Raw genomic sequence first — 25,600 nt, 5'->3', positions numbered from 1 at the left:
GTGTGCATGTTTAAATATGAAAAAACCATTTTATTCATTCATCCTACAAAAATGTATCATCTACTGTCTAACAGACACTACACTAGGCACTGGGACAGGAAATAACTTTGCAGCCTCTAGCTTGGTTTCTAGCAGTGCACATAACTGGGACAGGAGTAGCTCTAAAAGTAGGCATTATATCACTTATCTTTGTGACCCTCTACACTCTATAAAAAAAGCACGTATGATTCTTCTCATTTTATAAGGAAGAAAACCACAAAAAATAACAGGAAATAACAATCACTGGTCATTAATATCCATCAATATAAATGGTCTCAACTTACCTCTAAAAAGACACAGGCTAACAGAATGGATAAGAAAACAGGACCCATCCATCTGCTGCATACAAGAAACACACCTTAACTTCAAAGACAGACACTACCTCAGAGTAAAGGGCTGGGAAAAGGCTTTCCAAGCAAATGGACCTAAGAAACAAGCTGGTGTAGCTATCCTAATATCCAATAAAATAGACTTCAAACTAAAATCAATCAAAAGAGATCAGGATGGACATTACATATTTATCACAGGAAACATCCACCAAGAAGAAGTCTCGATTTTAAACATTTATTCCCCAAATACAAAAGCACCCACATTCATAAAAGAAACACTTCTAAAGCTTAAAACGCACATCAAACCCCACACATTAGTAGTGGGAGATTTCAACACACCACTCTCACCAAAAGACAGATCTACCAGACTGAAACTTAACAAAGAAATAAAGGACCTAACAGATGTTATGACTCAAATGGACTTAATAGATATCTACAGAACATTCCATCCTAACACAAAAGAATATACCTTCTTCTCAGCACCCCATGGAACCTTCTCAAAAATTGACCACATGCTTGGCCACAAAACAAATCTCAACAGATACAAAAAAATTGGAATAACCTCCTGTATCTAATCGGACCACCATGCCTTAAAGTTAGACTTCAACAACAACAAAAATTATAGAAAGCCTACAAACTCATGGAAACTGAATAATTCCCACCTGAAACACCAATGGGTCAAGGAAGAAATAAAGAAAGAAATTAAAGATTTCCTAGAATTCAATGAAAATGAAAGTACAACATACCCAAACTTATGGGACACTATGAAAGCAGTGCTAAGAGGAAAATTCATAGCTCTAAATGCACACATAAAGAAGATGGAGCCGGGCGGTGGTGGCGCACGCCTCTAATCCCAGCACTCGGGAGGCAGAGCCAGGCGGATCTCTGTGAGTTCGAGGCCAGCCTGGACTACCAAGTGAGTCCCAGGAAAGGCGCAAAGCTACACAGAGAAACCCTGTCTCGAAAAACCAAAAAAAAAAAAAAAAAAAAAAAAAAAAAGAAGATGGAGAAATCCCATACCAATGAATTAACAGCACAACTGAAAGCTCTAGAACAAAAAGAAACAAACTCACCCAGGAGAAATAGACGCCAGGAAATAATCAAATTGAGGGCTGAAATCAACGAAATAGAAAACAAGAGAACAATACAAAAAATCAATGAAACAAAGAGTTGGTTCTTTGAAAAAATCAACAAGATAGACAAATCCCTAGCCAAATTAACCAAAAGGCAAAGAGAGAGCACCCAAATTAACAAAATCAGAAATGAAAAGGGAGACATAACAACAGACAATGAGGAAATCCAGAGAATCATCAGATCATACTTCAAAAACCTGTACTCCATAAAAATGGAAAACCAGGAAGAAATGGATAATTTTCTAGACAAATACCACATACCAAAATTAAATCAAGAACAGATAAACTATTTAAATAGTCCAATAACCCCTAAAGAAATAGAAAGTCATCAAAAGTCTCCCAACCAAAAAAAGCCCAGGACCAGATGGTTCCAGTGCAGAATCCTACCAGACTTTCAAAGAAGAACTAATACCAATACTCTTCAAATTGTTTCCACACAATAGAAACAGAAGGAACATTACCAAACTCTTTTTATGAGGCTACAATTACCCTGATACCCAAACCACACAAAGATGCAACAAAGAAAGAGAACTACAGACCAATCTCCCTCATGAACATTGATGCAAAAATACTCAACAAAATATTGGCAAACCGAATCCAAGAATACATCAAAAAAAATTATCCATCACGACCAAGTAGGATTCATCCCAGGGATGCAAGGATGGTTCAACGTACGAAAATCTGTCAATGTAATACACCATATAAACAAACTGAAAGAAAAAAAACCACATGATCATCTCATTAGATGCTGAAAAAGCCTGTGACAAAACCCAACACCCCTTCATGATAAAGGTCTTAGAGAGATCAGGAATACAAGGAACATTCCTAAACATAATAAAGGCAATTTATAGCAAGCCAACAGCAAACATCAAACTAAACGGAGAGAAACTCAAAGCGATACCATTAAATTCAGGAACAAGACAAGGTTGTCCACTCTCCCCATATTTATTCAATATAGTACTAGAAGTTCTAGCTAGAGAAATAAGACAACAAAAGGAGATCAAAGGGATACAAACTGGAAAAGAAGAAGTCAAACTTTCACTATTTGCAGATGATATGATAGTATACATAAGTGACCCCAAAAACTCTACCAGGGAACTCCTACAGCTGATAAATTCCTTCAGTAAAGTGGCAGGATACAAGATCAACTCAAAAAAATCAGTAGCCCTCCTATACACAAATGATAAAAGGGCTGAGAAAGAAGTCAGAGAAACATCACCCTTTACAATAGCCACAAATAATATAAAATACCTTGGGATAACATTAACTAAACAAGTGAAGGACCTTTTTAATAAAAACTTCAAATCTCTAAAGAAAGAAATTGAAGAAGATATCAGAAAATGGAAGGATCTCCCATGCTCATGGATAGGTAGGATTAACATAGTAAAAATGGCAATCTTACCAAAAGCAATCTACAGATTCAACGCAATCCCTATCAAAATCCCAACACAATTCTTCACAGACTTGGAAAGAAAAATGCTCAACTTCATATGGAAAAACAAAAGACCCAGGATAGCTAAAAGAATCCTATACAATAAAGCAACCCTTGGAGGCATCACCATCCCTGACCTCAAACTCTACTATAGAGCTATAGTAATAAAAACAGCTTGGTACTGGTATAAAAACTGACATACAGACCAATGGAATCGAATTGAAGACCCTGACATTAATCCATGCACATATGAACACCTGGTTTTCGATAAAGAAGCCAAAACTATACAATGGAAAAAAGAAAGTATCTTCAACAAATGGTGCTGGCATAACTGGATGTCAATATGTAAAAGATTACAAATAGATCCATATCTGTCACCATGCACAAAACTCAAGTCCAAGTGGATCAAGGACCTCAACATAAATCCAGTTACACTAAACTTAATAGAAAAGAAAGTAGAAAGTACTCTTGAACGCATTGGCACCGGAGACCATTTCCTAAATATAACACCAACAGCACAGACCCTGAGCACAACAATTAATAAATGGGACCTCTCGAAATTGAGACACTTTTTCAGGGTGAAAGACATGGTCAATAAGACAAAAAGACAGCCAACAGAATGGGAAAAGATCTTCACCAACCCCACATCTGACAGAGGATTGATCTCCACAGTATATAAAGAACTCAAGAAACTAGACATCAAAATACTAAACAATCCAATTAAAAAATGGGCTAAAGAGCTAAACAGAGAATTCACAAAACAAGAATCACAAATGGCTGAAAGACATTTAAAGAAATGTTCAACATCCTTAATCATCAGAGAAATGCAAATCAAAACGACTCTGAGATACCACCTTACTCCTGTCAGAATGGCTACGATCAAAAACACCAATGACAGTCAATGTTGGAGAGGATGTGGAGCAAATGGAACACTCCTCCACTGTTGGTGGGAATGCAAGCTTGTACAACCACTGAAGAAATCAGTATGGTGGTTGCTCAGAAAATTAGGAATTGAACTACCTCAAGACCCAGCCATACCACTCTTGGGCATATACCTAAGGAATGCTGATTCATACCACAAAGATACATGCTCAACTATGTTCATAGCAGCACTATTTGTAATAGCCAGAACCTGGAAACAACCTAGATGGCCCTTCAACTGAAGAATGGATTAAGAAAATGTGGTACATATACACAATGGAATACTACTCAGCAGAGGAAAAACAATGAAAGCATGAAATTTGCAGGCAAATGGATGATGGAACTAGAAAAAATCATCCTGAGTGAGGTAACCCAAACCCAGAAAGACAAACATGGTATGTACTCACTCATAAGTGGATTTTAGATATAAAATAAAGAACAATCAGACTACAACCCACAGAACCATGGAGGCTATATATATAGCATGGAGGTCCCTAGGACAAATGTGGCTTATAATAAATTTCGGTTTTACTCAATTACTGAGCAAGCCTCAATGAAACATCTCACTATTAAGATAAGAATACATACTGTATCAAGCTGATAATAGAAAAATAAATAAATTAATTTTAAACAATAAAAAATAAATTTAAAAAAGCACATATGATTCTTCTCATTTTATAAGGAAGAAAATTAGATAAAGTATTGACTTCTCCAAGGTCACATACATCCAGGAAGTGATAAAGCCGGACTTTGAACCTCTGTCTTTCCCTAGCCATTGACTATGTTGTCTCTAAAGTATCTCATGAAGTGTGAAATTTAATTGTTACAAGCATTGAAAAGATACCATCCCTAAGATTGGGATGGAAAACTTTACTGTAGGAGCTTGGAGAAAACATTTTAAAAAAATAAACCATTTAGCTTTATGCAAATGAATCACATGACAACTCCAATACACAGTCTATTGTGTGTATGAATGTGCAGCTGAGATTTTTGCCAGAAAAGACTCTTCAAGATTTAATTTGTAACTTTATGGACAGAAAACAAGAATAACTGTTCCCAAATTTACATCTTAGATATGGAATTCTTGATGAAAGCTTGAACGTGGAGATTCTGTGAGTTCTCCTGTCCCCTTCAGTTTCTGACTTCCTCCTGTAGAAGGCGAATGGTATCATCTGTCCTTTCATAGAGCTCTTCCTAGGGAAGTACATCTTTCATGTGCCTTTTTTAGACTAGTATTGTGAAAGACTGTTTACTTCTTTGCATCATATGACAAAAACCTCTGGCACCTCTTGGTCCTGGCAGGAGGCCATATACACATAGAGGAGAGATTCTCCATCCACACTCCAAACTTCTCCATCCACACTCCAAACTACTCCATCAGTAACAACTGAATAAAATGAGAGAATCAAAAGCCCATCTCTAAGGGAGATTTAATGCAAGGTGTTGCCTTTTGATGTTGACTTTTAATGTTAATATTTAAAGAAGAGATGTTTTAATGATGATAGGTTTTTCTAGAAATTACCTTCCATTTGGATTTGCATCTGGCACTTGGTCCTCTGTATCACTGAAATTTAGAAACAGGTAGATCCACAGTGAAAAGAGAGCCCAGCAATTATAATTTACTCCTTTGGGTTTCATGATGTGGCAACAGCAGTATATCACACATATATTCGCACTTAAATCTTTGAAGCAGCACGAATTTTTTCAATTCTCTTTGGTTTGATGAAAAGGGATGAACTCTCTCGAATCTGTATTTGAGTACAAATAATTGCATAGACTTCCTTGCATCTTCATCTCCATTTTCATTACAATGGGAGAACTGGCAGAAACTCATCACACAATTATCCTACCTCGCTCGTCCTTTGGGTCACAGCTACACTGCCTGGATAATCACTAGTCACTCTGGTCCAGTGATAAAGGTAACAAAAGCTGCCAATTCATTCTGTAAGCCTTGCATCTGGAACTTGGCCCTCCGTAAGTAAGGTATTTTTATTACATGCTTTTGTTCAATTTGATAAACTTCTATCCTGCTTCTCTGTAGTGTAGCAGATGTAAAATTGCCTATTGTTTCTGGAAAATAGATGAGTCAGACACTAATTAAATTCACTGATAATGTTAGCCACAGGTGGAAAGGAGGCCAAAGTGGGCCGTTCATTTATTCTTCCTGGTTTGATGTGTCTTTTAAAATATTAAATTCAAAAGGCTTTAAGAGCCTCACAATGCAGGATAATTTGGAGGGAGGGATCCTGTGCTTCATTATCTGAGTTGTCCTGAGCCAATAAGCTAACCGTGCATGTCTGGAAGACTTGTATGAGGCTGTAGTGAGAACTGGTATTTTCCTTCACCTAGTCCTTAGGGCCTGAAAGGCATGTGGTTAGAGAGGCAATGCAATTTTCACTTCCTTCTCTTCTCATCCAAATTTCATCAAGTAGCCTACTCCACCCTGTGAAGCACAGAAGTCTTCAGTGGTGGTTTTTTTTTTCCATTTAAGTCAAGGAGGACAATGTTCTAGAATTCTGGGGGGGGGGGGGGTCACTGTGCTACGCTGGTGCACATTTTCCCTGTTCTTTTCTTAGTGATGACTGATCCCTGCTCCTGGAGAAAGTGATGTGATTCTTTGGCAACAGTTTAATAGGTTCTGATGCTAGAACATATTCTGAAACTACCCCGAGTCAGGAAGACCTTGTCCTAAATGGAATCTTGATAATCATACCCTTTAACGCGGGCTGCTCTTGAAAAGGGTCCCAAACATGACTCTATCTGTGTTCACTGGAATGTTTTAACGTCAAAATTCACACCGCTCCCTCCACCATGTGCCTCCTACTTGCACTGTAATTCTACCCTCCCCTTAGTCTTTAGCTGATGCCCTGCCCCTTCAGACCTGCCTTGGAGAGCTGTTTCAACTGTACATTAATGGCACGGCTTTGAATGACTGCACCTAACACTGCCCTATGCCTAGCAGCTACTTTGATGCATGAGCTGTCATAACTGGCTTATGTTGACTTGGACCATACAGAGGTTCGGTTAAAGCTAGATTCTACTACCTGATGAAGAAGCCTGGTGCTGAGTTTGGGTGGATCTTCGTCTGCGTGCACTGTTGCCAATTATGCTATCAGGAAAGAGCCATATCCACTGGTACTTAAAAGAATAGCTCTATCAATTAACCAGCTAAGTTAGCGAGTGAATGGGGGGTGGGGGTTAGGAGAGTAGCAGAGAGAAAGGGCAGTGTTTTCCTGGAGATGCTGTGGGAGCAGTTCTGTGGGAGCTTGGGGTGAAGGAGTTTGTGTGTACCAGCTCCATGCAGGAGAATCCCGAGGAGAAGGAGAAATGGGGAGGGACTGGGGGCATCTTAAATGTATGAGGGGTGAAGCAGAAAAATATCTATCCTATTTAAATATAGGGAAGCCTCACTAACTCAACCTAATTAGAGGAAAGCCAGTCTGAATCATGGAATATTTTAAATGCATTTTTATTACTTTCAAGCATTGGACATGCTAGTAATTCAAAATAGACTAACAGCATAGAACAGCACCTCAGGGAAGGGGCTTTAAGAATCATTTGTAATTAGCATATCAATTATTTGTATGTAAGTGGATGTGCACAAAGTGCATAAAAAGTTTATTCTCCTAAGTAGGACAAACATTCCCCAGTGCAATCCTGTTTACACTATTAATTTGCTTAGCCAGCCCTTTTTGTGCCAAGATAGATGTATGTAAGAAATGCTTATTTCCTCAGGGAAGAATGAATCGCTTCCCTGTGTTTAGTCCAGTAACTAAGAAGCTGAGCGCCACTTGATTGGTTTGGGATTTCCAGGATATGGAGTTTTGAATTTGCATACAGACTAGAGAGATTTCATATGGAGAAGATCTGGCAGCCATTGCCAGAGACCCCGTTTCCCCATCTGGATTTCATTGAAGTGATCTGGATTTCATCAAGCAACAGGACACTGATCCTAAATGATCCACCAGACACTCCAACATAGACATGTTTAAAATACATCCTGCCCGAGAAAAATAACTGCCAAAATATGATAAGTTGGAGTTACTCGATGTGCAGTACTTAAAAGTAATAAAAATGCATTTCTTTTTAAGTCCCACAAAAACCATGCAATATCAAGTTAATGATGAAAATCAATCCCCAAACTTTTTCTTGCACACCTCATTGTGTGACAGCATTGCACAGACTTCCAATCATCTGGGAGAAGATATTATATTGTGATGAGCTGTACCAGGTGCTAACTATATGGCAGGATTTGGGCTTTGAATCTTAGTGAGGCCCTCCTGAGTAAAAAAAAAGGGTGAGGGGAGGGGGAGGGGCATGTTTATTGTTAACAAGTCATTATTGTCCACACAAGTTTGAAAAGCTGTGCAGTTGTATTGAAAACGAGGTTTTATAGGGTAGGCAGAAATATGATTAGGAAATGAGAAGCAGAGCTATCTGCCTATATTTTACCCTCCACGAATTAAACTGTGCTCTGGGTAAATTGTGAATTCTTCAAGGCTTAGCTAGAGAGTAGCAACAAGTGTGGAGCACATAAGCATGAGCAGTAAATACACACAGTGATGTTGCAACTACAGTTTGGAACGGCTCCAGCTCTCCCCTTTCCCCTAAGGGCATCACTATCCAGGGTCTGCAAAGGCCAAATAGCTCTTTGGCTTCCAATCTGATTTTTTGCCTAAGAAATCAGAGAAGTTGGTTTCAATTTTAATAATATATTCTCCCAACCTCTATGTAACAGAAAGGCACTTGTGTTTCTGCCCCCTCTTCAAGTGAGTTTTGTGTTTGGTGAAAGGTAATAGATTGGCAGCACTGGAAAATGAATTACTGTATTCCCAGAACAGGTATAACCAGGCAGTGACACTATGAAATTTCTCTCTGCCTTTGGGGACCATTAGAGTACTACTCAGGAAGTCGCTGCTATGGTGTGCTGTGCTGAACTCGACAGTATCCTAGTGGGCTTTAAGAATTAACATAGCACTTGAAGGGCCTGACTTAAGGCCATTCATTTATTCATTCAGCGTTATGCAGTGCTTACAATGTGCCTGGCGCTGGGAGAAGACATTCACAAATGTTGTATCATTTAATCTCCACAATAACCTGGGAGAGGGAGACTAGTATTCTTGTTTTATAGAGAAGAAAAACAGGGTTCAAAAAGCAAAGCTGTCTGTACAGCTCACCATGCACACACTGGATCCAGACTCTTCCAACTCTGTGCCAGTGTGCTCCCTGAACTGCGTGCTGCGGAGGTTACAAAGGGGGACTGAGGAGGCATGCTCCAACAACATGACACAAAGCCCAATGTCATTTGCACTGTGAGCACCCCTGGTGGTTTCAGAGCAGTGAAATGACCTATCCCAGATCACATAAAGGCTATTAACACAGTGAGCCTTAGGATTCATATCCTTTCAGTCTTCTTCCAGACCTGCCTCTCTGCCCAGCCCACCACCTGCCCAGATATTATATACCCTGCTTGCTGGTGGGTCTGGCCTTTCAGAATGAAAAGAGCCTTAGAGCCATAGGACTTAGTGATGATACCACTGGATTCAAATTGGAATTTGTATACTAATTCTAGCTCTGACGATACACTCCGGGCCACTGGTAGGTCCTTTAATTCTGTATGACTCACTTCCCTTGTGTGAATGAGAGTGGTTTACTTCCAAGAGGTACAGCAAGAGATAAGTAATAACACACTAAAAATAGTGCACAGCCCTTTCTGTTGCCAAGGTGAAATATATTTAATGAGTAGAATTACTTAGTACAAGGCCAGCTAGAAAGAGATGGCAGTTAGAATCTATCTATGTTTTTATGTAATGGTTCGGCAATGAGAGAAAAGATATGCCTTTCAAGTACTACAAAACTACATCATGAAAATTAAAAGAACAAAAGTTATGTGAGGTTGTTTGTTGGTTGGTGGGCTTGGGGAGTTTAAGTATTGGTTTTTAATTTTATAGGTATGGGTGTTTTAGATGTCTGAGGAACCCATACAGCTTGTCTGACGCTAAAAGCAAAAAAATCATAGGGAATTAAATGCCTTCTGGATGTGTCCAGGAGGCAGCCATGGCCCCCAATGAAATGACACGTCATCTTGCCTGCAGGGAGCCCCACTGTCATCCCTTCCTCCCACAACTATTTGTAATAGATCTGAAATCACTGAGGCATTTGCCATATGCTGAGTCCCCTGACAGCTTGAGTCTTTGCAGAATGAGTCAGCAGTACCTGAGTTGAGATAGGATTGAAAGAATGTAGAAAACACACACACAGAGAAGAAAAGTGGACTGGCCTGCTACTTGGGACTGATGAGTGATTCTTTGGGTCCCTCACACAGCCCTCTTCTGAATCCCATTAAACGCAGTGAGTTTAGCATTTATATCTTAGAGAGGGGCTTGGCTGCTGGCAAGAACTTCTCTCAGGCCGACTGGGGAAGCTCAAAGCATTAGTAACACTCTCCCTCTGTGGCCCCCCCTTTTTTTTTCATTTCTAGCGAGGGACCCTCTAGAGCAGTGGATCTCAACCTTCTTAATGCTGCGACCCTTTAATCCAGTTCTTCATGTTGTGCTGACCGGCAACCACACAATTATTTTCATTGCCACTTCATAACTGCGATTTTGCTAGCTTTGAATCGCAAACATCTGATATGCAGGATATCCGATATGCGACCCCTGTGAAAGGTCCTTTGAGAACCGCTGCTCTAGAAGGTGTTGATAGTACTTGTTAGAAAACGTGAGAGATGCTCGCCTGACTGAGCTGAGCTATAAACTAGAAAGTCAGGAGATGGGACCTGCCGGCAGCCTGTCTCTATCACAGGCCTGGCTAGGCAGACAAGTGAGGGTTACCACGTCCTGCCACCAGCCATGATCCTGACTGTACAGTCAGTTTGGCATCCCACTGCCTGGAGGTGAGACTTTTAGATTCATAATTCCTTAACCAACCAATAATAAATACATGCTCTCCACTCCCCCAACACTAGCACCGCCACCCCGTGCTGGAAATGAAAATGCCACCAGTGAATGATGTCAAGGGTGCAGAGCAGAAGCTGTGGGTGAATGTCTCGAAGCTTTGGGGTTTTTTTCTTTTACCTCAAAGTATCATGCCTGTCATCAACCCTAGCTTTTTTCCTGCTCAGGCTCCAACACCCTCCCCCAGGTTAAGGCTGCTGAAGTTTCTGTGCCTGCTTCTCCTCATTTGCATAGCCCCCTCTGAAAACCAGACTGAAAACTGGGGGATCAGGTTTCTCATCAAGAAAACTGCATTTCAAATGAATGTCTTGTGTGTTTATAAGGAAGTTACTAATGTAGTGTAATGAGATGCCTGTCTTCCCCCTCCTTTCTGAGGAAGAGATTTTATACTTTCATAAAAACCTAAAATTAATGATTTACAGTGTAGGAAGGTAGTACTGTTACAGCCGTTAGGAAAGGTCTCCCAAAAGCGGTCTAGGGTGGCATTTCATTCACTTCTTCATTTAATGACTATTTATTGAATGTCTACTATGTCTAAAGTATTGATTCTATGTTCAAGGAAGTTAGGGGAAATTTTAAAATGTTAGATAGAGATTGATTTTCATATTCACACACATTTGAATAAAATAAAACATGGGAAGTTGCAAGAACCATAAAATTTAGGATGCTGTGGGCATTCAGAGGAAATAAATACTTCAGAAAAAGGCTTAATTAAGGAGGTAACATTTGATCTGGGTTCTAAAGGGTACCTAATTACTCTGTCTTTACAAAGTGTGCAAATGTGTATGCATATTTATAAAATCTGGGTCAAGTTTGAATATACACAAATTGTCTGGAAGGATGTTCTGTAGAGAGGGAGCAGTAAGATCAGAGTTGGAAGAAGGCGCGTTGTGTATGGAGAATAGCAGTGGTTTAGTTTGGCCGGACTGTAAAGTGAACGAGAGGCAGAAGTTACAAAGACTGGAAAAGAGGGTGGGAACCGCAACATGGAGGAGCTGAAATTCCTAGCTCGAACAATTCGTGCCATATTCTGTAAGCATTAGACAAAGCAGCGAAGGTATTAAAGTGAGGAACTAAAACAACCAGAGTCTACTTGAGAAAAGTAGTACTCAAAAATGATGTTCTGTAGTGGCACTGCTGTTACATGAACAAGGTGAGTGACAAACTGGTACTTGACCTGCTTCACTGTATAGTTCAGGAAGTCATGAAGCAGGTAGAGTGTAATAATTGAGGGGTTCCACTCCGGTGCCAGGCTGGAGCTCTGCCACTTAAGAGAGGTATGATACTGTCTGGACTTCTGAACTGGACGGTGCCGCAGTTTCCCCAACTAGAAAACATGTGCCTTAGAATTGTTATGAGGGTTAAATGTGCTAATACGTATCATGTGCTTAGCACAGTACTCTGCTCTGGGTAAAGTCTTTAAAAAATGTTAGCTGCTAGTGTTTTCTCCATTCATGCAGGAGATGGAATTTGGGATATTCTTGAAAGAAGGACTATGACTATAATGTAGGCACGGGAAAAGGTGACTTTTAGCCACACTGCAGCATGTGACAAAAGACCTACTTGTATGAAGATGCAGAGTGAGTGAGGTAACCAGTTTGCCTGGGGGATGACATATCATAGGTCAAGGGGTTATTGAGTAATAGGATTTGAAAAGTAAGCCAGAGGTAGAGCAGGAGGGACTCTGAATCATAACCTAAAATGGAGAGAAGGATTTGGGGAGAGGGCCAGTGACTTGGTCAAAGTTTTCCCTAAGGAAAATTAACTTATTGGTAGTTTATGTGAAGGACTGGACAGGAAAGAGACCTGAGGCAGGGCAAGTTGTTAGGAAGCTATTGGTGGATCCACTGTGGGTCAGAAGACTGGATTCAAGTGGGCAATGGGAGTGAGAGAGACGTAACTCATGAATTTAACCTCCACATTCACAGATCACTGAGTGGGACAACGGGGTAGCAACATGTAAAACAGTGAAGTTATATCTTTACACCACATAAACAGCTGCCTTAGATATAAAACTGTTAGAATAGAACATAGATTATGACCTTGGATTAAGGGCTATCTTCTTAGATATGACACCAAAACCACAAGCAACAACAGCAAAAATGGGTAAAACAGACCGTCAAAAGCGGTGGTGGCGCACGCCTTTAATCCCAGCACTCGGGAGGCAGAGCCAGGCGGATCTCTGTGAGTTCGAGGCCAGCCTGGGCTACCAAGTGAGTCCCAGGAAAGGCGCAAAGCTACAAGTTAAAACTTTTCTTTGTTGAGATTCTAATATAATTACAACAATACTCCCTTCCCTTTCTTCCCGCCAACCCCTCAGTACACCTCCCCTTGCTCTCTTTCAAATTCATGACCTCTTTTTTTCACTAATTGTTAGTACATGGATGTATGTCCAAGTGTATACATATATATTCCTAAATATAGCCTGTTCAGTCTGTATAATTTACTTATACTGTGTTTTCAGGTCAAATCTGTACTTTAAGGAATCCTATCAGTAAAGTGCAAAGGTAACCCCCAGAAGAAGAGTGAATACTTGTGAGCCATGGCTCTGATAATGGGGGACTGGTAGATATTAGGAATCATTACAACTCAGTGGTAAAAAGTCATCCCCGTTTAAAAATGGGCAAAGGACTGGACTGGACCCTGCTTTAAAGATAAACACATAAATAAATACTCAACTTCATTAGTCATCCAGGAATTCATTACAAATGGAGGCCACAGTGAAAGAAAGGGCTGTAGCTCCGTGGCAGAGCTCAGGCAGGAGGCCTGAGGCTTCTGGGGTTGATAAAATGAGACAGTATAGCTTACCCATTAAGGTTGTATTTATGTATTTAATAATATATATATATATATATGTATATACATATACGTATGTAACAACAATTAATGAAAAAAGAAGCCATGAATTTGACAGAGAGCAAAGAGGGTTTGGAGGCAGAAAAGGGAAGAGGGAAATGATGTAATCATATAATCTCAATAAATAATAAAAATTAAAAGAAAAGTAAGTTTTGAAGAGAATCTTATAGTAAATAAATTAAAACAAAGCATAAGAACAATGTACATGAAATGGAAATAAAGTAAGTATTCTTTATTTATTTCTTAAAAAATTTTGTTTGTTCTTGAAAAGAAAAAATAGCTATTTTAATTTAAAATAAACCAAGACAGAAAATAAGTGTTGACAAGACTGTAAAGATATTTGAACGCTCAAACATTGCTGGTGGAAATGTAAAATGATGCAGCCACTATGGAAAAACGTCTGGCATTTCTCAAGTGCTTAGACATAGAGTTATCACATGACCCGGTAGATAAACACACATACGCACACATGCACACACACCCAGGAGAATTAAAAATGTGTCCAAAAAAACCTATGCATGAATGCCAACAGTAGCATTATTCATATTAATGAAAGAGCAGAAATTATCCTGATATCTATTAATTTATGAATAGAGAAGCACACAAGGAAATATTTGTAGATAAAAAGGAATGAAGAGCCAGGTGTGATGTTGCATGCCTGTAATCTCAGCACTTGGGAGGTAGAGGCAGGATCAGTAGGTGTTCAAGGCCATCCTTGGCTACATAGTGACTTTTAGTCCAGCCTGAACTATATAAGACCCTATGTCAATAATCCCCACCAAAGAGACTAATATACTAGTTCACGTGATAACACAGATGAACCTTGAAAACACTATGCTAAATGAAAGAATCTAGACACAAAAGACCACATATTTTATGATTCTACTTATATAAGGACAAAATTAGATAAATTTATAAAAATAGAAAGTAGATCAATGCTTTCCCGGGTTTGTGGTTTGCAGCATGGTAGAATGAGTAGTGACTGTGGTCATAAGGTTTCATCAGGGCATGATGAAAAAGTCCTAAAGTGCTTTGTAGTTATGGCTACGCAATTCTGTGGCTACATTAAAAAACAAAACAAAAATTGTACACTTTAAATGGAGGAATTGTATGATATGAAAATATCAATTGTTTTAAATATACTTTGTGTGTGTGTGTGTGTGTGTGTGTGTGTGTGTGTGTGTGTGTGTGTGTACACTAGAGGTCAACCTCTGGTGTCTCATGAGCCCTTGTGTTTTTGAGACAGGTTCTCAGTGAACCTGTAGATTGCAAATGAGGCAAGGCTTGCTGGCCAGCAAGCTCCAGGGATCCTCCCGCTTCTGCCACCCCAGTACAGGCCACCACCCCTGGCTCTTTCATGAGTTCTGGGGATCATCCTCACTGACTAAACTGTTTCCTTAGCCCCTGGTTTTTTGTTTTTTTGTTTTTTGTTTTTTTTTGGAGCTGAGGATCGAACCCAGGGCCTTGCACTTGCTAGGCAAGCGCTCTACCACTGAGCTAAATCCCAAACCCCCTTAGCCCCTGTTTTATACTTTCAAAATATCTGTTACTGTAGCAGTACACACTGTTGAGCAACTGAAGAATCTTTGAGTAGAACCAGCTGCCAGATGCTTCTAAGAAGTTTCAAAGGCCAACAGAGAAAAGACTTTTGGGTAGGTGACTCAGTCAGCTCTGTCCCTGAGAAGAAGTATAGGGGGCCCTGATATTGCTAAAACTTTGGCAGTTCCGATAAGGAGGAAGAGATACCGGCTATTTGTTAACCAAAGACAGTGAATCCTTTGAGGTACAGGCATAGAACATGAGAGAAAGAGCAACAGGAAAGAGAATCTAGAACCCAGAGAAGACAGCCTCATGGAGAAGGAATCTAATGGAAGACATTTTCAGGTAGAGACAAGAAGTACGGGAATGTACTCACTACACAGAGCCTCAACCAGGTACCTCAAGTATGAGGCAGAAAAGAGTTGAGTTTGAAAGATACACCTCAAACTTTTTATCAGCAGTTAGTTACCCATGAGGAGGAAGTGGAGTTGAGGGGGTCTTTTTGTGTTTGCTATTTGAGGGATGGGGTGGTTTTGCTTTGAAACAGGGCCTTCCTATATGGCTCTGACTGATCCGGTGCCCCCTGTATACACTTACACAGCTCTTCCTGCCTCTGTCTCCCAAGTGCTAGGATTACAAGTGTGCACTACCATACCCAGCTTGTGTTGGATTTTTTTTTTAATATATCAAGAATGTCCTTTCATCCTATTTTGTTTTCCTTTTGAGACAGGCTCTTACCATGTAGTCCAGGCTACCTTCACATTCATTGTCCTGCTGTAAGTTTTATTAGGACAGATGAAAGAAATGCAATTGTTTATCAACTGGAAATAAAATAAAGGATTGCCAAGTTACAGTAACTGAGTGGTCTTTAGTAATCAATAAATGTTTATGAAATTTGATGATCTGGAGTTGTAAACATAAGCTGTAGTGAAAACAATTCTTTTGAATTTTCAGCTTGCTACAATAGAAGAGGACAATCAATGTGAATACTGTGGTTGATTCAAAGGCCTTATGTTGGCAAGGCCAAAAAAATGGCCATTTGTGAGGGAATTAAAGATTCTTGTCAGAGTTTCTGAAATCATTAACTATGTCCTCTGGAAGGAAACAGGTGGACTGGCGGCTTGAAAACAGGAAGGGATCAGGCAATCAGAGTTTTAACACGAATAAAGAGCAAGCATAAGCCGGGCAGTGGTGGCGCACACCTTTAATCCCAGCACTGGGAGGCAAAGGTAGGCGGATCTCTGTGAGTTTGAGGCCAGCCTGGTCTACAGAGCGAGATTCAGGGCAGCCAAGGCTTTTACACAGAGAAGCCCTGTCTTTAAAAACACACTGGGAGGTGGGCAAATACAATAAGGACATGGGAAGTCAGAAAACTGCAGCGGAGAAAGTAGCTCAGAGTTCAGGGTCTTAGATATAAAATGGTCCCAAGGATGGCCATGCTTAGGAATAACTAAGTGGCGTGCAAACAGACACTGCAGTTGCTGAAACCAAAAAGAAAGATAATGCCAGAGAATTAGGACAGTCCTTGGAGAAAAGTCAGGTGCTTTTGGTTTGGTTTGGTTTTTTCAATTCTGCAAATCTATTGCCAATCTTGTACCTGCCTGGCTGATAGTAGGCATTCAATGAGCATTCATTTGATGGACGGATGGACGGACGGACGGACGGACAAACATTTTAGCACTTAACAGTGTTTTGTACTTCCCTGTCTTCTACCCGCTACCGAACCATCAACACCATCAGGTCTTTGCCTCTGGCTTCTTTTATCCCCCTCTGGTTTTGTTGAGACAGGGTCTCACTATGTAGTTGCAGTTAACCTGCTAATTCACTAGTAGCCCAGGCTGGCCTGAATTACTGGACAGTCTTTTTGCTTCAACCCCATGTGTACTAGGATTATAAGTATATGTTATCAGCACTAGTATAGGAAATGATAGGTACTTGACTCTGGGTTTAAGTCAGTGAACAAATACTGAACCACAGAGAATAATGACAAGTAAAGATAAAAGTTAAAAAAAAATTGAACCAGAAGCTAACATCCTCAATGGAGGTGGAAGACTATTTCATAGGTCTATAGACAAGAATTTTAATAGTATTTGTTTAATATAAGCAAATGATGTTGACTTCAAAGTGGAGAGATGAAGCCAGGCCTAGTGGCACAGGCCTATAATTTCAACACCCAGGAAGCTAAAGCAGGAGGTTCCCATGAGTTCTAGACCAGCCTGAGCTACATAGTGAGACCATATCTCCAAAAACCAAAACAAACAAATTTTATGTATCTCCCACATCAAAAAACAAGCAGCGAGAGGAGGGGTATGAACTGGGAATGGTAATTTCTCCACATACCACCCATTCGTAGTCCCCCACCCCAACAATCTGCCTACCCCCTCGTCTTTCCAGACTCACCCTGCCTTGCCCCCTTCTCGTGTTGTCCTCGTGCCTAGAGAGCTTCAATGGCCCTGTGCCATTCCCTCTGCTGCTAGGCTTTGCGATTTTGTCCTTACACACTATATCAAACATCAGAGCTCTGAAGTATTTCTAGCAAGATCAGTACTTGCAGACCTCCAGGGGCTCCCGTTTGACTGTCAAATCAAGTGAGACCCTGAGTGCTTTTCCATGTCCACCGTCCAGCTTTCTGTGAACTGGGGTGTATTCAGTGTGCACAATGCCTTACCTTTTTCCAAGCTTCTGATTACTGTTTTCTCTACCCATCCAGAGCCCGTTTCATGAGAACTCCCTGAAGACTCATTTTCCCTACAGCTCTAATGAAGACAACTGTTCCAGAAACACCTCCCTTCCTTTCCTTCCTCTCTCCTAATTACCAGTCATGAACATTATAGGTATCTTCTTTTCTTGGGTATCACTCGCTCCATGTTACTCTATTAATTCTGTCATGGAAGTTCCTCTCAAGTCCCTGTCTTTCTTGTGTCAGTGGCCTGTAGATGGTTGTAAAATCAGCCTTCAGTGTATTCTACACTAGAGTTCACTCATCTCGAAGGTGAAATTTTAATTGTGTCCCCAGCACACACAGCATACACATTGCACATGTACATACACGCACATAATGTTTGAGACATTTCACACACTTTACGTAAAAAGTCAGGCTCATGTATTTCTGTCTTTATTTCTTGCCTGTATGTCACATGGGCTCTTCGCTGAACCTCCTTTCCTCTTAGTACCCTCCAGAACCATCCCCATAGCCAGCTCCCCTAACTTCAGTCCACAAGCCTTCAACTTCCTCTCTCTGCTGGGCTTTATGTTTTATCTTAACATTTCTGGGGATCAAATTCAGGTCTTATACCTGCTACCTTCTATGCTTTAAAAAGGCTTTTAAATTTTTTAATTAAATTCTTTAATTTATTTGGGGGGGGGCACACATGTGCCATAGCTACTTATAGAAGTCAGAGGACAACTTCCAGGAGTCGGTTCTCTCCCTTCTACCATGTGGGTCCTGGGGATGGAACTCAGGTCATCAGGCTTGGCTGCAAATGTCTTTACCCACGGGGCCACCTCACTGGCTTTCACAAAACTTTCATTTCAAAATAATCACACATTCACAGGAGATTACAAAGGGAAGTCCTGTGCACTTTCCTCTAGCTTTGCCTAGTGTGACAATTTGCACAATTACAGTATACATCACCAAAATGAAGAAATTATTTTGGTATAGTTTATTGACTTCATTCACATTCCACCGATTATGCATACATTCATGTATCTATGTAATTTTATCATATCTGATTATGACAACTATAATGAAAATATAGAACTATACCATCACATGGCTGTGTCGTGCTACCCTGTCCTATCATAGCCATCTATCACTACTGACAATGACTAATCTCTTCCCTCTGTAGTTATGATTTTCCAATGTTATATGAATGGAATCACACAGTATATATTTTTTAAGATTGGCCTTATGTACTCTGCATACTTTCCTTGTAATCCTCCCAAATTCTTTGCATATAATAACGGTTTGTTTCTTCATATTGATGAATAGTATTCCACTGCTGTGGATGCTGGCTTGTTTAATCATTTACCCATCAAAGTACATTTGGATTTTTTTCCAGTTGAAGCTATTTTGTGTAAAGATGCTACACACATTCATGTACGAGTTCCTACATGAAAATAAGCCTTAACTTTCTAGAATAAATTGCCCAAGAGTGCAATTGCTAGCTCATATGGCAAGTCTATTTTTAGTTTTGACAGGAACTGCTAAATTATTTTCCAGAGTGGCTCTACCATTTTACATTCCCACTAACAAGATATGTGTGATCTAGTCTCCACATCTTCACTAGGAATTAGTACACTGGTTCCTCCTCGCCATCTTCAGAGTTGGCTCCTGTATGTTGCTTCTCGTCTTTCAGGACCTAGAGAGCCTTTATAGCCTCTGTAGAGCCTTTTCTAACCCCACCTGGAGCAGCTCACTTCTCTCTCTCTTGTGCCATCTCTGATACTTCATTGATCATTGCATTTTAATTATTTATTGTCAGAGTCTGTGTATTCCCCTCTATTCTGAGCTACATGATGATACAGACCATGCCGGATTCCTCTTGATTCCTGGAGCATCTGGTCCAGTTCCATTCTGGGCACATAGTGGGTGCTCAGTAAGTGTGTGCTAAGTGAACAAAAGAATGAGTGGAAAGAACGGTAGCCCCCGCCCTTGCTAGAAACCTTTTTAAAATAGACATCACGCCTTCCTCTGTGTCTCCCAGCAGCAGTTAATAGGGTGCTCTGTTTGTGTAGATGCTCAATAAATGTCGCCTAAACTGTTCAGGTGGCTTATCTTCCCTCTGCACCCATGAGATAAGCACATGAAAGAGAGAATAGACCTAAGAATCCTTGCATTAAGGATCAGATGTCATAAATTTTGTAATATTCTTATAATCTTTACAATCACTCAGCATTCATCTGTGTGATGAGAAATCAAAACAGAATAGTCCTTTAAGTCAAAGAATGCCTCTGTGACCATCCTTTCATTCCTGGTTACATATGAATTGGGGAGGGCAGTGTTTTATGTTCCTGAATTCCTTTTGCCATCTCAGAAGGATCTGGGACTTTTCTGTTTTTCTGCACTGGTATAATTTGACATGTTGATTATGAAAGGGTCATTAACTTCAACATTTTTGATCACTTTTTGACTCTGTATTTTCTCAACTCTGAAGTCTGTTAATTTGCACTTGTTTATATGTCTCTGTAAGAGTCACTCTGGCCCTTGAGGACTGGGATATGTTTTGTCTGGAAAGTAGATTGTAAGCCCCTTGAGAGCAAGGACCTTATAATTCCTAGGAATGCATTCTGGACATTGTCAGTGTTCAATTAATGATAATATTGGAAGCCTGACTAAGGTTACCTGTCACATTGACATTTCCCTTTTCATCTGTAAGGCTTCATGCCCTCTGCAAATAGCAGTTAGGCTGATTTGATAGCATTGATTCTACTGAAAATTACCCTATTTACCCACTGCAACTTGTTCTTTGGGGTACTTTCAAATTGTAATTTTTGATCAGTTGATATTGTTCTCCTTCTAATACCGTGGTTGCATATGCACCAGGGAGGACTGTATTTCAGAATGCTCAAGTCTTTTGCATAATGAAAAGTAAGCTGATACCATCTAGGCTTTCAAGGCTTGTGCTTCTTGCCCCCACTGATAATTAGGTGATAAACTCCAAGTGTGATTGCTATCTAAGATTATCAGAAGGAAGCCTTCATAACTATTCAATGTATGTGTTTTATTTCTCTAGGTTCTAAAATGGAATAGATGTGTATACTATGCCCCATGGCTATGAAAGTTAAGTAGATATCAAGTGTTCAGTGAAGTCTAGGTTCTGAAATTAAAAGGGCAGATTTGGATTTGTTCATTGGTGATGGCGGAAGTAGGGGAATTGTTATTGTAAGTCAGGTTTATTAAAGTATACTACACATACAGCCAGGTTCGCCCTTTAAGATGGACAGTTTGATGTGATGGACGGGTTATATTTCAATTACTCGATAATTCAACTGTCCCTCCAACACACTTTACTACCCCTGCAAAACCCTAACTAAAACTTCCCTTTTTCTGATCATCTGTGTCCTTCTTCTTCCCAGTGTGCTGAAGGAAGTGTACCAGGCCTTCAATCCTAAAGCAGTGGTTTTACAGCTGGGAGCAGATACCATTGCTGGGGACCCAATGTGTTCCTTTAACATGACGCCAGTGGGGATCGGCAAGTGTCTGAAGTATGTCCTTCAGTGGCAATTGGCAACTCTGATTTTAGGAGGAGGTGAGTTCAAAGGAAAATCACCAAGAGAACTTGTCAGTCCTCCTCCACATTTTCTTGGCCCAGAAGCCTAACTATGAAATAGATTACCTCCACAGTTCAGCATAGACTCTGGCTCATCCCTAGTCAGCTTGACATGTGCTTTGATGCCCAGGCACTCTGAAGTTTGTTTTAATTCTGAAAAAAAAAAGGTTAAAAGTAGAACATTTGCCTAACATACACAGACTCTGTGCTCAAACCTGAGCACTGAATAAAAAAGAAGCTGGGCAGTGATGGCGCACGCCTTTAATCCCAGCATCTGGGAAGCAGAGGCAGTTGGATCTCTGTGAGTTTGTGGCCAGCCTGGTCTACAGAGTGAGTGCCAGGATAGCCAGGGCTATACAGAGAAATCCTTTCTTGAAAAAAAAAACAAAAACAAAAAAACAAAACAACAACCAAAAAACAAGAAGAAATTGGATAATAATCGAGGATGTCAGCCCCCAAAGACTGTGGACCCTTCTGTCAGAGTAGTCATTAATTCTCTGCTCACCATCATGTTTTTGAACATACCAATGAAATTCTATCTCCACTCAGAATGAATAGTAAATACATGAATTAACTGAATGCCTAAGATGCATTCAAGAATCACTCCTTTCCCCTAAAGCATGATTTTGTTCTAATGAAGCACACTTGAGAGACCCATAGTCTCTTGAGCATTCATTCCTGCTTCCCTCTTACTGATTTTTGCATTATTAAACTAACAGAATGCTAGGTCTGTTTGACAGAATCATGTGTTTAGAACGTTGCCCAACCTCAGTCACTTTATAGGTAGGTGCCTTAGAATGGATCTTCTGTCTCTTTACCAGCCACAATATTTATTTCTTTGGATCAATAAATTAGTATATTAAAGTATGGTCAAGTGGATTGAGATTAAAATGCACACATATGCCATTAGGCATGGTAGCACACGTCTATAATCCCAGTACTTGGGAAACAGAATCAAGAGGATTGGGAGTTAAGGGCTATCGTGGGCTACACAAGACCTTGTCTCAAAAATGTATAAAAAAGTGCATATATATAGGCTAGAGATTGCTCAGTGGTTATGGACACTTGCTGCTCTTGGCAAAGGGCCAAGGTTCAGTTCCCAGCCCCATATGGCAGCTCAACTCTTTGTACCTCCAGTTACAGGGGATCTAATACCCTCTTCTGGCCTCTGTGGGAACCCAGCATGTACATGGTATACATACATACATGGAGGCAAAATACTCATACACATACAATTTTTGTAAAGAAATTAAATGCATATATGATGAACAAGCTAATAGTTTTATCAGCCTCTTGTAAAATCCAAGTCCAGGTAAATCTGGGAAGGTCTTATGTAAGCAAGTAAGCACGCAGCACAACCTAGTCCTTTGACATCTTCAAACCCCAGAGAGACCAAATTAAAACTGATTGCAAGAGACACTCTCTTATGAAAAGCTGGCAAGAAATTTATTAACTTCATCTCCAGAAAAAGATAAAATTGATAAGCATTGCATGGCATATTACTTTCCTTAACAACACTAAGGATGGCGATTATGATACAGGTCCAGCTGGGGGAAAAAGACCTTTCTACAACAGACATCTGTGAGAATTGAACTTTTGTCTGAGGCTACAGCCTTCTTTTGAAGAGTCTATTAGCATTAGCTCAAGTCCTTTTTCTTTTTTAACCTAAAGCTTGGCTCTTGAATATGTAAGTATAACTCTTCTTACGCAATATGTGCATTCCTGAAAATGCTTGTGCATAAGTGAAATTTTTGCAAATGGACTAATATTGTATGTATACTAGAGGCAGCATACTCCTTAAATAAAACCTATAGTGATTCTTTTTTAAATTAATAACTATGCCAAATAAGTCTGTCTTACAGACTAATTTTCCATGCCAGGAATGTTTCAAGTAATATCCAATCTGTATAGCTGAGATCCTCTGCTCTTATTAACACATAGACAATTAGTAGAGATGGCTGCATTCTCAAGCTTCATCAGAACGGTCCCACTGAGGCCTGAAAGATACACTCCAGAAACCCTAGCCTCCCCGGCCTTTCAAATAGTAGGAAAGCTCAAGACAAGGGTAACGGCAGGTCCCAGTTTCTATATGTTAGCCCGGCGTAACAATGAATAGTGTCCTCTATTGCTCTTCAAAGCATATCCTTTTGGATGATAATGTATATGGTCACCCTACCTAAAATAGAGCTGCTTTTATTTCCTTTGGTCTGCTCCGAGGTTAGGAAATCATTCCATTTTACACTTATACTCTTGGAATTTAGCTAAAGGCCAATGTTCTAATGCTTGCATGGCAAACACATCCATTCAGCACAAAAATATGCTGATTATTAACCAGTGTAATATGGCTTCTGGGTGACTGTGACAGGACCTGACGCGATGGGTCAGGGTGTCAATCATCAGTCCCTTCCTCGTCTCACTTTCTTTGATCTCTGCCAGCAGGCCTGCGTTTTGTGGTGATATTAAAAGAAGGAAGTCTGTTTCTGTCAGCACTTTCCTTTTCTTTTTCCTGGATGCCTTCAGGACTAGATCTGCCAATAGCTTTAAAATACAAATCACAGCCAGCAGTCACTTTATAGAATTGTTGCAAAATTCATCTGAGAAACCATCACATTGGGTAGGTCACCTCCAGACATCTGAGTTCCAGGGTCCTCAGTCTCACTAATGTCTCTTGGTGGAACTGAGATGCTTGGCTTCCTTGGATGCATATTTGCTAGGTGATGAGAGCCTCTTAAATCTGTGTTGCCCCTGAAATTACAAGTTCTACTCTGTGCATGATCTGACTGCCCCCATAAAGTCCACTACCAGGTGGTTTGCAAATATCATTAAGGGATGTTTAAGTAAGATTCTGCAAATTGGAGTTGTCTTTTTAGACCTTTTATTAAAACAATTTTCTCTCCTTCCTTACCCCCTTCCCTCTCCTGTTTTGTGACTATTCTTTCCTAACTTCACAATTCTTGATGGAGACAGGAGGCTATAACCTTGCCAACACGGCTCGTTGCTGGACATACTTGACCGGGGTCATCCTAGGGAAAACACTATCCTCTGAGATCCCAGATCATGAGGTAAGTAAGGCTCTGACAAGTCCTCTCTTCTTTAAGGGGAAGAGCTGAGTCATTCTACCTAATCAAAATCACGTCCTCACCACTCAATACCGTTTTGTTGAGAGACACTTCAATAACAATAACACACTGTTTTGGCAGAATAGTGGACTCTTGTTCCAAAATAGCCAAGACCTTCTGCCTTTTTTTTTTAACAAAAGCTCTCAAAGGCCAACCAACTTTAATTTCTCAATTAATTACAGAGACTGTGGGAAGGGGTCACCTGTTCACACAAAGAACTCTTTGGAGTATGTGCGTACTTTCAGCCCCTAGCCTCAAAAGGCAAGGGGCTCATTTTGAAATAGATAAGCTAGGTTCTGGTCTGTTTTTAGGGATGCCATAGGTGTGATATGACACATATGTGACACATTTGACGGTCATCCTGTTCTCTCAATTGCCTTTGACTAGTGTAAAGTTCAGGAACCATAATCACTAAGAAAGTCAGGTCTGGTGGGTTTCCAGCAATTAGAGGAACAGAGATTGGGGCTGGACCATCCAAACTGTGAAGCGTGTCATCTGAACCATTGCCATTTTCTCTAGTCATATGAGATGGTCTTTACAAAGCCGAGACATCTGTTTTAGTTTTCCCAAAACAAGTAATAAAAGCTATCTGGGACCTGTGAGTGTGCTGATAATCACTAATTCGAAGGTGTACCCCATCTATTCCCACCTACTTCCAGCCCTGGCAGGGAACACATTATCACCAATGAGGGTATAGCCACAAACCTCAGACTGTGTAACTGAGAATAACAAAGCAATCTGTGAAACCCTCCTTCTCCAGCTATTTCCCAAAGATGAGGGATGGTGCTTTGCTTGTAATGTTATGATTTCTGCCAAATGTATGCTGTATACTTGAGAGCATTATGCTTTATGAAGTCTCTATTATTTTTTTTAAATTAGAAGTAACTTAAACTAATTTGCTTCCAATTTTCTTCTAAACATAGGTGAGGTATATAATATGTAACTCAGAGAAACCACTCAATATGTCTAGAATACAAATAGAAGGCACACTGTAATTTGAGACA

General features: G+C 40.2%; 1 protein-coding gene across 3 annotated transcripts in view; it reads left to right on the top strand.

The window, feature by feature from the left end:
- Hdac8 (histone deacetylase 8) overlaps window positions 1–25,600 on the top strand; it is a 225,718-nt gene that overhangs the window by 85,499 nt on the left and 114,619 nt on the right. For 2 of the 3 annotated variants that reach the window (XM_052734147.1, XM_052734141.1), the window contains exons 8-9: window positions 21,284–21,456; window positions 24,445–24,539. The exons of the other annotated variant lie outside the window; for it this stretch is intronic. In XM_052734147.1, coding sequence (XP_052590107.1) covers window positions 21,284–21,456; window positions 24,445–24,539 — 268 coding nt within the window. The remainder of the gene's footprint in view (window positions 1–21,283; window positions 21,457–24,444; window positions 24,540–25,600) is intronic. 3 annotated transcript variants of the gene reach the window in all.

This window comes from Peromyscus californicus, unplaced genomic scaffold (genome assembly GCF_007827085.1).
Source record: "Peromyscus californicus insignis strain IS unplaced genomic scaffold, ASM782708v3 Scaffold_10__1_contigs__length_136768540, whole genome shotgun sequence".
Lineage (NCBI taxonomy): Eukaryota > Metazoa > Chordata > Mammalia > Rodentia > Cricetidae > Peromyscus > Peromyscus californicus.
The sequence above is the reverse complement of the archived record's forward strand: the minus strand, read 5'-3'. Positions and strand labels throughout refer to the sequence as shown.